Source organism: Prosopis cineraria, unplaced genomic scaffold (assembly GCF_029017545.1).
Source record: "Prosopis cineraria cultivar Desert tree isolate PC_DT_omini unplaced genomic scaffold, ASM2901754v1 PC5, whole genome shotgun sequence".
Taxonomy (NCBI): Eukaryota; Viridiplantae; Streptophyta; class Magnoliopsida; order Fabales; family Fabaceae; genus Prosopis; species Prosopis cineraria.
This window is the reverse complement of record NW_026555336.1, coordinates 35,796,851-35,810,335: the sequence shown is the minus strand read 5'-3', so window position 1 is coordinate 35,810,335 and position 13,485 is coordinate 35,796,851. Positions and strand designations below refer to the sequence as shown.

Below are 13,485 nucleotides of genomic sequence, written 5' to 3'. Positions count from 1 at the left end.
TATAAGTTTAGGAATAATAAATTGATTGGAGAGGGGGAAAAAATGATAAAGAAGGGATTAATGAAGAGAGAATTACTTTAAAAATTTACTCAGTATAATTAATTAATTTCATATTCATTGACTAGAGTTTAATAAAATTGAGTGCTTAAAAAGATGCAACGGGTAATAGGCTTGAGAACCGAGGAGGGCAATAGAATTTTTGTCGGCATTGGAAACAATATTTATTCCCCCTCGCCTCTCTCTCTTAATTTTAAATTAATGGAGTTATACTAGGACTACGATTGTACTCTCTCTGGAATTATAAAATAATTTTAAATAAAATTATATATATTAATAAAATTTAGTGAATATATTATATAATTTTATTTTTAGATAAAATATAAATTTTTAAAAATATTTTTATTAAATATTCTGTTTACGAAAAATATTAAAGAGCGAGTATAATAAGTATTGAAAAATAATTATTAATAAAATTTTATTTTTATTTTAAATATCTTATATTTTGTAATATTAAATTTTTTTAAAATATTTTATAATTTGATAGGGAAACAATAGTTTAATTTATTGGTGATTTCAATGTGCGTGAAACACAGTCTCAAGCGTTTATTCTCATTCATCGCTTTGGAAATTGAAATCTTCAAGCATGTTCACTCTTGGTACTACGCTCCATCGCCTCTAAGATTTATTACTCGAATTAATAAAAATTTTAAAAACCTATTAATCTTGTTTAAAAATTTAATTCATTTATCCTACCTAAAAATTTAATAAATTTTTAATTTTATCTTTATTAGATATATTTATTTTAATAATATAATTTCTAATTTCAATATTTAATGGAAATTGGAAAAAAATTTGTAACAAAAATTTTACTCCTTCCGTTTAAAAATATAAGGCATTTTTATTCAAATTTACTCCCAATAAAATAGTCACTTACTTTTCAACTAACCCTATCTTTTTATATTTATTTTTATTAAATACTTTATAATAAATATAAAGTTATTATCAATTGAAGAAATTTAAAAAAAAGACAATAATTACATTTTAAAAAATTAAAAGCACCTTACTTTTTTTAACATTCAATTCCTTAAAATTTTTTTTATATTTTTGAATGGAGGAGAAAGTATGATATAACTTATAAATATAATTTAAATAAATATTCTCCTTACATTGTAAACAGAACCGGGAAACAGAGCACCTTAGTCTTGAGCGGGTTAAGAAAAATACTTGGACTAGGGATTGTTTTGATCAAGAACTCAATCTCCTTTACCTGTTTCGTTGATCATTTTTTTTTAAAAAAAAAAAACTACTTCAATTTCTTTACACAATATTTTCACTGTAAAATACTCGCTCCAATTTAAATATGGGACATTTTCTTGGTTTCAAAATGCATAACATTTTGTAAAAAGTCAATAGCAAAAAATTCTCTACCACGATTGTCTTTATTGAATATATTGTAAATAGAGATTATATAAAAAGAAATTAAAATAATTAAGATAAATTGATTTTAATTTGAAAGTAATGGTAATTTTTCGCTACTCTAATACTGCAACCCACTTTTAACTTTTTTTAATATTAATTAAAAGTATCTTATATTTTATCAGAAGAAGTATTATACTAAATTAATGTAAGGCAGATTTTTCGGAAAAACTGTAGCAAAATGGGGACACGTTAATAACGAATATTTCCATTTTATCTTTATTGAATGTGTCATTCTTAAAAGCATTTTATTCCTCGCATGCAACCTTTTGCTCCATCTAATTACGTATTCTGGTTAAAAAATGTGAATTATGTTTTGAAGAGTCAGATGTTTTTAACATATTTTAAGATATAATTATTATCTTTTTTTTAAATATCCTTAAAACGTTTAATTAAATAAAAATATATATGAAAAAATAAAATTAGTTTAAAAACAAATAATTATTTAATTATGGATGAAATTTAATTAAAAATACCTTATATTTTTTTAATGAAGGGAGTGTGTTTTTTATGTCCAGTGACCAGTAGAAAAGGATCATCAATTCATATTAGAGAGCGACTTGTTTACTCGAATGAATAACCAGTTAAACTGTTGTTATTTTCTGTGATTTTTTTTTTTGGCAGCATATTTTGTGCGAATCAGTAGCTAACAAACTTATTTATTTAGAAGGGGAAGAACAATTACTCTCTTTCAAGTTTGAATGAACGTCACTTTGCAACTTCAATTAGGTTTCATTTCTTCTTGGACATGGAAGTTCTTGAAAAGACAGTAGTAAAACAAGATGAGTAAGGAAGAAAATAAAATGATTCAAAAAATAACGGGATAGGTTATTATATATGTTATTTGTATATCCTCATGTCTTTTAGAATAATTTCTTAAAATCGATAGGCTAAACAATTTTGCTATGCAATCGTAATTTAAAAACAAATATTTAAGACGAAAATGGTAAAATCATCGTTATCAATATTAATGAAAATATAAATTACAGTAGAATAAAATACTTTGTTTGCAGATCATAAGCATTCATTCATTAAATTCATTCAAAACAGCATGGCCCGTTGACCAATATAATATTGTGTTAAAGTGTGAAAGTACTCAAAAAAAAAAAATCCTATGAACTTAAGTTATTCTTAAGTTAATAATGACACATACATGAATATTCATTAATTTTATAAAAAATACTCCCTACATTTTAAAATATAACACATTTTTTAAAGGGTTGGATGTTTCAAAATATAAGATATCTTTAATCTTTTAAGATACAATCATTATTTTCTTTTCAAAAACATCCTTATTAAATAAATCACTTTATATTTATTATAAAGCAAAACACCTTATTAAACAAGGATAAATATAAAAAGATATAATTAGTTTGAATATAAGTAATTATTTTATTAAGAAATGATATTAAATTAAAAATATTTTATATTTTTTAATAAAAAGAGTACTAACCTTTCACAATCTATTGAGTTTTATCCTTAAAACTAAACTAAATGCCCATGCGATTAGAGTTGGAAATACGGGCGGGCCCAGCCCTTAAGGGCCTGAGCCCTAAAGCCCGATTTCCTATTCTGAACCCTGTTTCTCAAGTCCGGCTCTTATGCGAAGGGCTCAAGGCCGGGCCCGTAAGCCCTTTTTCAAAAAATAAAAAAATTAAACATTATAAATTAATTAAAATATTCTAAAATTAAAAAAATAAAATTTTCATAATTTTTTAAAAATTAAACAACACATTTAGAAGTCTAGTAATAAAATTTAAATCTTGGTTAAAAATAATTTATTTTTTATAAATATACAAACATAATAATTATAGAAAAATAAAAAACATTAGAAATTTTATACTATACACTGATATTTATTAAATTATATTAAATTAATTTTAGAAGAAATCTAAATTAATGATAATATAATGTGTGTAGGATCAGGTGAGCAGGTCATTGGCTTCAAACACGTATTTCACCAAAGAAAATAATAATAATAATAATAATATAATAGAGTTTGAAGGGCTACCCGAGCCCGAGTTTTTTTTTACAGGGCTTATCAGGGCCAAGCCTTCAAGCTCGATTATTTTAAAAAAAAATTATTTTTAAAGCCCAAACCCTTATTTAAATAGAGCCTCCAAGCCCGACCCTTATTCCTGACTCTACATGCGATGCATGGGAATGTTTTGGTATATAAAAGATAAAAATAAAAAATTATAAAATTTAAAAATGATTTTAAGAGTACTTATAATTTAAAGTAAAATATGTTGTCCTCCCTCTGTTTTTATCTTAATTGTTTATACTTCTTTTTTATTTTTAAAATTTATGCAAATCTCTCTTAAAATTAATATATGCACATAAAAGTGTTTCTTATATTTTTAAATTTTCATCCACCCACAGTTGAGTCACATATATTAAATTAAAATAAATTTTTTAAATATAAATGTTATCTAAAAATTATTCATGTTACCCCAAAACATTTGCATGATACTCCCTACATTTAAAAATATAAGGTATTTTTAATTAAATTTTACCCTCCAATAAAGTAGTTGCCTACTTTTAAACTAATATTATCTTTTTATATTTACTCCTATTAAACACCCTATAATAAATACAAAGTTATTATAGGCATAATTGAAAAAAAAAGATAATGATTACACCTAAAAAGATTAAAAATATCTTATATTTTTTAACATCCAATTCTTCAAAAAATATCTTATATTTTTGAATGGAGGGAGTATGTGCTTTTAAATTTTTATTCATTCTTAATTTTAATAATTATAAAAATTATTTAGTTATTATTTTAAAAAGTTTAAATCTATAAATTTTTTAAAATAATGTTTCAAATATGTATGTCAAAAAACTCAATAGAATATGATTTTTTTGGTTAATTAAAGGAATATAAATTTAATATAATTTATGCTTATTTTTATTTAAAATTTATAGATTTAGTAAGATAACTTTAAATTATTTTTTAAAAAATTAAATTTGTATTTTATTCTTCAATTTATTATCTTATAATATAAAATCTAAAAATAATAAATTATTTTATTTATAACTTATTATTTTGAGTAAATTAAATTTTAAAATAAAACTCATCAAGTAAAATTTGTACACTGTGTCTAAATAAAATTTTTAATTTTATTGTGTACTTTTTACATTGTCTCTAAATAAAATTTTAAATTTTATTGCGTATCTAACACTTATATATTATTTTTACTAAGAATTTTACATCCTCTGTCGATTTTTACTATGATTCCTACACAGTTTTTCAAAATATAAAAATCTTATTTTTTATACTTTATCTAAATTTTTAAAATTTACAAATGAAAATACATAAAGAAAAAAAAATTCCTCATATGAAAATAAAATTTATTAATTAAATTACAAGTTTCATATTCATTCCACATTTTTTCTAATAATATGTCCCACGTTCACTTTTTTTTTTTACACCATGAGTTTTACGTGTGATCACTTTTCTTAAAAATTTAATGAACAATTCTTATTTTGCACTCTCCTCTATTTTTTCTTTATTTTAAATATTTTTATTTTATTTTAAAAAATCAGTTAAATTATTTCTTTAATCTTTTAATTGTGCACAACTTTTCATTTTATTGTCTTTTTAATTTTTATCAAGTAAAATCTTAAAATTTATTGAATTTATCTAAAAATTTAATAAGTTTTTAACTTTATTTTTACAACATATTTTTTGTCTCTAACATTTAATGAAGGTTAAAAGAGAAATTTTGTGATAAATATTTGACAATATATTTTATAAATAGGACTAAAGAGAGTAAGCATTATTTAAAAATTATTCAAATAACCCCCAAAACATTGTACATATAAGAGAGAATATTTTTTATTTATAGATAATTTTTATCATGTGTAAATAAATTTTATTAATTAAATTATGAGTCTCGCAATGATCTCACTTTTTTAAAATGGTAGGTGCCGCACCCATTCCTTTTTCTTTTTATTAGGGATACTGTATGTATATTTTTTTGACAAAATGTCAATTAAATATTTTTTAAATCAAATTTTTGAAAACAATTAAAAAATGGCAAAGTACTATTCAAAGCACTGTAGACATACAATGTTTTGAGGTGCTTTACTACATTTATTGATTATGGATGATTTAACAATAAACATTATAATATTTTAATGGATTAAAAAATATTGGTTTATTTCATAAAATTAACATATAATCATATGTCATTGTTGGTTTAAGAATGCAAAAGGTTCTTGAAATTTTTTTTTGTTGATATTTTTATACCTTAACCTTATAGTATGCTTACTCCGTTTTTATATATTAAAAAAAACTACATCACATAATTTTAAAAATAAATTAATTATAATAATTATGTTTGAAAATAAAAAAATAAATTAAAATGTTTAGTGTTAATTAACATAACCATACATTAATATTTTATATTAATATAAGTTATGAAAAGTGATTTAAGAAACATGCAATAAATATTTATTGTAATCGATGATTGTGCTTATAAAAAAATACAAATAAAAAATAATAATTTATTCAATAATAAAAAATGAGGGGAGTATATATTAATATTGGGGACAACACAACTTACATTAAATTGTTATTTATTACAAGTTAATAGTAATAGTAATATATTTCGTTTACAAGATCGTGTGTTATGCATTGGGAACATATGTTCAATTAAATAATTCTAATGAGCTTCCTGTTCAGAATCTGAGTGGACTCGCGCCTGCTTTTGGGTGGGGCGGGGGGGAGAACACATAGTTTTGCTATTTCACCTACCGCATCAATGCAATTTCATATTATATGACGTTTTTTTTTAATGAAACAGTACCATGAAAATGCCATTCCTCATCTCTTCTCTTCTCTTTTCTTTTCTTTTTGAGCAAAACATGAAAATGCCCTTTCAAGAGAAACAATAGTAAGTCAGATTATAAAACAAAACATCCCTGCACTCATGGAAGAACTCTCCTTCAATAATCCTACTATCAAAGTTATTACAGTTAACTTGATGAGCAAACAAGCCAGCGTAAACATTTATTTCTCTAGCTCAATAATGATTGATGAGCATGACAATCCAGTTTTACACAGAGATTTTCTTGATTCTATTAATAAAATTTAATTACAGGTGAATTATTTCAAGAGTGCTTCTTTTAAATAAAGGAGATAGCTTTCATGGAATTGGTGTGTTTTGAATTTTATATAAATGAATAGTAAGGTTCACTAAATTTGGGGCGTGTTGTGTAAATTCAACTAAAAGGAAAACAAGTGAATTATAGGGGGGGGGGAATCGAAGTGGAAGACGATGTTGCTTTTGTGTTGTCGGGTTTTGGGCGACGTGTCATGATTATGGGTCAAACTCATGCTTTGCATCTCTCATTATGTCATGCTGCGTTTATGTTTATCATGCTTCTTTATAAAGTATCCTTTTCACATTGCCAACTTTTGGGACTATAGAACCTTGTTTCTTTTTTAAACGTGCTTATTTTTTTAATGGAAAAAAATCTGCATATACTTGGAGAGTATTGAATCTTGTGTTAAATATTTGAACTAGATTCCTTTCTAAATGAGAAAATTCGAACAAGATATTTTATGTAACAACGTGCCTTGAAATAATTAAAAAATGTTTTAAACTCTTGTTAACATAATTTCATTATATTTTTGTATTATAACAATTTTTTAAAAAACAAAAAAAAGAGAAAAGAATTCCCCCTTCTTGGTTAAAAATGGATTTTAATTTTTTAAAAATTTTCACATGGTTTTTATATATAATTAATAATTTTTAAAACTTTTAAAAGTGAAAATACAAAACTATTTGTTGATTTCGTTCTGCTTTGCATGTAAAACAACTCCTTCTAAAGTGAGGATGACCCCAAAATTCAGACACCAATTCAATTGTCCCCTCCAACGTCTCAAACTTCTATTGAGATCTCACTAAGTATTGAACTAGCGTTTATATGGTTGAGAGATAAGAGACAAACACACACTCGGAAAGATTCATTTCTTTCTTTCAACGTTCTTATTTCTAAATTATTAGCAACTCAATACCCAAAGGAAAAAAAAAATCCAGACATCACACATTATTTATACATTTAACATCGGACGAGAGCTTCATTCCGTTTGAAAACTTGTGAATACTTATAAGATAGAATTCAATGAGATAGTTACCATGATTTGAAGCGAGGCAAACTACAAAATATTGTTAATCTGTTTATGATATTAAGAAAATGAAGCACCCTACGTGTACACATACTTAATAAATAAAATTGGGCTGAAGCACAAAGATGCTATAAATTGTTTTCTTTAAAGGCAAATGGTATTTTAAACTCTTTTTTTTTAAACAATTTTGCCCTAAAACTTTCTAAGAGGATGTAACACTGTCCTATCTTTAATTTGACCAAACGTTTGATCGTCAAATATTTGCTTTTTGACCAATTACACAGGCGTCATTCTCTCCCTCTCTTTCAAGCCACTCTTCTCATTCTCAACGCCAATTCCAAGGCCATCCTTCTTCTTCTCGCTCTCCCTGAAGCCATTGTAGAGGAGCAACGGATTAGTTTTAGCGACTTGAACCAGAAATTAAACACATGTAATTATTGCAATCAAGCCAAAATGAACAACAACTCTCAGTCAACCACCACGTGATTCCCATCTCTTCCCTCTCCACTGTAAAACTCAGGCTCTTCAATCATAATTCTGAAAAAAGAAAGAGAACAAAAAAGCTTCTTCTGCTAATGTTATAGAAATTAAACATTCATATCATTGTCCCTATCTCAGTCAACCACGTGCTTCCCATATCTCCCCCCTTCATCACATCACTATCCAACGTAAAACCAGCAAATCCGTAGCTAGTATATTAAGGAAAACAACAAATTGCAAGAGATTTTGTCACGTAAAAATGTTACAGTGACGTGGGTAAACTGAAAAGATATTTCCCTTCAAATGAGTGAAGCAGCAGTGGTGAGTGTCGGAGAAGAATCGCCTGTATGTCCAAAATATTAAAAAAGAAAAAGAAAGAAACAAGGAGGGAGAGATACAGTGTGGAATCCGCAATCCCAAGCGATAATGAAGACCGGAGACTAAGGCACTAAAAAAGAAAACAAAATCGGTCACTAAGACAGGTTGTTCTAACTGGACTGGTTAACTCAAATTTCAATATTATTCGGATGACGGAAGAGATACGAGTGAGTGGGGCCGTGGGGGGTGGTTGGTGGGTCTCAGTTGGGGGAAGTCATGGAACAAAGTGGTCCAAATCCAGCTAAAGGAAAAGCATTTCATTCCATTTTGATGAAATTGAATCACACACCTCACAAAAGTCTCTTTCCTTCTTCTCGTTTGAGTTAGGTTCCAAATTTTTACAAAATATTCTGCCATGTAATATTTTATAGAACATTCTGAGTTAGGTTCCCATTTTCATGTTCTCATGCATCTTTTTTCTTCTTAGATTGGCATGTTACTGACAAGAAAAATAATTTGATGATTAAATTTATATTTGGTTGGATTGGATCAGAAACAACGAGGAGATTGTAAAAAATGTAAATAAATAGTTATCAATCTTAATACCCTTAACTTGCTCTTTGTCATCCCAGAAAAATTCAGCCACCCAAACTAACTTATTAAGGGCCCATTTTACTGCCAGCATTGAGGGCCCATTTCAGACAACCGAACAAGGCCCAAGTTCAAACATCAAATTAATAATGCATTGCACTGATAAAAATACTATTTCAATAACGAGATAATCCTACATTTCATAATTGCAATTAATAATGAATCATGCATGCAATACTCCTGGTGCGTCATATTTTTTTGATAAAATAATAAATCAATTTATAATAAAAGATTATAAAATCTCACAGAATTGTTTACACAGAAATTCAAAAATACAATAAGATGACAAAAGTTGTACATATTTAAACTAAAGCTTTCAGACCAGGGAAAAGAAAAACAAGTAAAACTAGTGTCGGTCCTGGAGATGGACGGAGGACGGTTAAAGTATTTTCAAAAGCAAAAACACACACTCACACTCACACACACTATATAATAAAAGAACATTGGCACGAGGCAGAGGCCCATTTCTCTCGTCAAAATCTTAATTAGGGCCTTGTCCTTTATTGAGCTGATCGACTCTGCTTCACAGGCCTTCCATGTGACTGAAATTGGCGATATTTTTTACGTGGTCCCTGGTTTCAGATATTTTATATTTACGAGTATTTTCATATTTTGGATAGGCAAATCAAATAATAATCCCGTACAAAATAAATAAGGGAAAATCACAGAGAAGTCCCACATATGAATTCTAATAACTAAAAAATCCCATGAAATGTAGAAATGATTCCAAAGCCCCGTGAGTTTTAGTTGTAATTAAATTTTAAAGAGCATTTACCAAAAAAACCTCTAGCATTCACTCCCCCTCACTCGTCTCTCTCCTCTCCTCCTTCTCCAATGCCTGTGACGAGAGGACCTATGCTGACGTGGGAAGGCCCACCAAGTGAAAAGAGTGAACCTCAGGCCACCCACTTCATTCTGTGTTTTGATCTGTTTATAATTTTGCTCGTCTGTAAATATGCCTAGATCAGATTTTGCATTTCTATTGAGGTTTGATTTGTTATTGATTGATAAACATAGGCGAGAAAGCAAAGATTCTTGCCATGTTCATTGTTGCTTCATGGTAAGTACGAGCCCAGTCATCTTCTAGGTCATGACACTTTCATCGAGGCCTACCACGCCAAGAACTTTGTGGGGCGGGAAAACCGTGGCATGGGCTTGATGAGTTCCTACAAGCCTCTCATCTCTAGGAGGCTTGTGAGGGTAGATAAATCCTCATTAAACTGCAATTGACTCAATCGCTATTAAAAATACATTTTAGATGGCTTTATTAATGGGTGATTAGACATTATTAGAAGTCCAAGGTCGCGAGGAGTTGCAAGTGTTCTTTCCTTTCTCATCAACGTGACCAATTTGAGTTGGTTCGGTCAAATCAGTAAATTGATGAACCAATTTTCTGGCTGGGTGAATAATTTCAAACATGTCTATTGGATCGGATTTTATATTTTTTTCGTCCCTTTACTTTGTCTGAAATGATATTGTTTTATTAGATGATGTATGGTTTATATAAAAAAAATGTTATATTTAGTTGTAGATTAATGACTTTCTTATTTAAATATTATTCCCTTCCGTCTAAAATATGAATATCTTTTGATAATAATTCATGCACCATTAAAATTTTTACTATTGTAAAAATATATATTACTTTTGCTTTTTATTATTAGTTTCAATTATCTTTTGATAATAATTCATGCACCATTAAAATTTTTACTATTGTAAAAATATATAGTACTTTTTTCTTTTTATTATTAGTTTCAATTTATTATAAGAAAGTTGTAAATTCATAAATAAAAAAAATTTAAGGTTAATAAATACAACAGATAAAATAATTTTTTTATAAATATTAATTGTTATAATTTTATTTAAAAATATTTTATAATTTAAAATTAAAAGATTATATTTTAATTAAATTATATTATTTTAATCATGATTTACTTGATCTTGAACTCCAACTACTGGTATTTGAATAACTGCCTTATCTGATTCAATAAGGATTTGATTTTAAATGGCTTGAAATGCCCAACCCAGCTACTGTTTTCAGTGAAAGGTCAAATACGGTCGTAGTTAATAAGTGGTAAGTTAAAAGTACGCTTTTTCATTCTGTCACGGCTGTCACGGTGCCGGAGCCGCACTATTTTGGACAACACAGTCAGTCATTCATCCGAATATTCTAATCAATTCTTTACGATCACAAAATCAACGATCCAAACCTCGTCAATTATCACGTAATTATATTGGTGAACTCATCATTTCAGAATCAATTCCTCTCTTTTCAATCACAGGCTTTCCTTAAAACTCGGCGAACCAAGCGTAAATCAAACGTGATAGGATCTGCTTTCTCTAGCTTCAAGCGTGAACTTTGACGGCCAAATTCCGATTCTCAGAAACCGCCTTCTGCAAATCCCACAGACCCACGTCACTACACCCCACCACCATTCCCTGCATTAGAGATTCGTCCTTCATAACTACGTTTCGAACGTTCCTCCATTTGCAGATCCCGTTCACAATCTCGCCGGCGATCATCTCCGCCGGCTCCGATGGATTGTGAATATACACGAAATCCCCCATCGCGTTCATCGCTATTGACGCCACACGTTCACTCTCTCCTTTCAGTTTCTTCACCATCTCGTTCGGCATCTCACCCATTTCCATCCACCGGAACTCCTTCCCCAATTCGCCCCTCACTTCCCACAACTTCACACCCTTCAAATTCTCCATGTCGCCCACCAGTCCCGCCACGATCAGGCTCCCGTGGAGAGTTCCAATGACGCAAGAGTACACACGTTGATCGGGTCGAAGATCGTACGGCCCGTACCAGATCTCGGCGTTCGGATCGAAAGAGTATGTGACGCCGGAGTTTTTCTCCGTCATGTGCATTCTCTGCTCGTCGACGGCAACGGACAGCCACATACTGGCTGTGGAATCTTTTAGGATCTCCGGCATGGAAGGACCCGTGCTCCAGGTGCGGGTCCCTGGATTGTAAATCTCCACCGCGAGGGGATCATCCTCGAAGTCGCAGGCACCGCCGGCGACGACGATGAGGTGGCCTACACGAGCGACAATCGGGTCAATTCGCCAGACGCGGGGGGCGTCGGCGTGGTGCCACGTGAGATGCAGGGGGTCGAAGGAGAAGGCGAAAATGGTGGGAGACAGAAGGTAGAGCAGAGTAGAGTGGGATGACCGGAGGGCGGAGGCGCGTTTGACGGACGGTGACTCTGGGCGGCGAATATCAAGCCAGAGATGGGAACGAGGGTCGTAGGCGTGTGTAGCAGTAAAGTGAGGAGACCTGGAGCTGTGAGTGTGAAGGATGAGCCAGGGCTTGATGGGGTTGAGGTGAGCGAGGGAGGAGGAAACAGCACGGTTCCAGGACCTGGACACGTGGCAGGCGGAGAGGAGGTGAATGAGAGGCACGTGGGAGAATATGGCCTCCAATACGTCTCCATGAATGGAAGCTTCTCCTTCTGGTTCAGTGGTATTGTGTTGAGTCATAGTGATCTGAGTCGTGTTTGGTTTGAGAGATGAGAGCGACGGAGGAGGAAGTTCGATGTGCTTAAATAGTGGGCAATGCTCAGCTTGAATTATTGCATTGCCTCTTTTCCAGTTCTTGCGTCAAGTCTGGGCAACTGTTTTTGCTCAAAAAAAAAAAAAAAGTCTGGGCAACTGTAAACTGGTTTCTCTCTGTTCCTGTTTTCCCCAACAGCCCCAAGAAAAAAAAAAAATCGTAAATTATTGTTTTTAACAAGTTGAGAATCAAAATATTATTGTTATTCTATATTTTAATTCTCTAAAAATTTAAAGAATAAAATGCAAAAAAAAATATTATATCATGAATTTGAACTATTTACATTAAATCTAGATGGCAAGGATTTCTTACAGAAACATATTACACTAAAAGAAAATTATCTATAAGTTCTTATAGTTTTTTTTTAAATTTTAAATTAAATCTTTGTAACTTATTTTATTTCAACTCAACTCAATTCTTAAAGTTTTATCTTCTAGATCTTCTGGAGGTTGAACTTATTAATAAATAATTAATATTTTAAAATTTATATAAAATTTAATGCAATCATTTTGGCTAAAAAAGAAAGAAAAGGTTAATTTAATACAATATTTACATTTTTATTGAAATTTTTGTAAAAATTCTACCTATGTGAAAAATTAGAAAGCATAACCTGTATATAAAATCTAAATTATAAAAATTATTATTTATTATTTTCAAATTTATATATATTAAAAAATATACAAGTTCTTAATCAGTTTTATTTTAAAAAAAGCTTCAAAAATTTTACATTTTTGGGATTAACATATATAATCGATTAAATTATAAGAGGATGATCAAAACAAAATGAATTATAGGAATTTAATTCAAAACAGCGTGAAGTTATAAGGACATGCAAACATGAAAAATTAGCATCATGCTATTG

The 13,485-nt window shown here is 29.4% G+C and overlaps 1 protein-coding gene across 1 annotated transcript; it reads right to left on the bottom strand.

The window, feature by feature from the left end:
- Positions 1-11,216: 11,216 nt before the first annotated feature.
- On the bottom strand, positions 11,217-12,656 carry LOC129311490 (F-box/kelch-repeat protein At1g23390). Its single transcript, XM_054953821.1, has one exon. It carries the CDS (start codon positions 12,548-12,550, stop codon positions 11,408-11,410), a length of 1,143 nt encoding a protein of 380 aa, XP_054809796.1. The 5' UTR covers positions 12,551-12,656; the 3' UTR covers positions 11,217-11,407.
- Between the last annotated feature and the right edge of the window lie 829 nt (positions 12,657-13,485).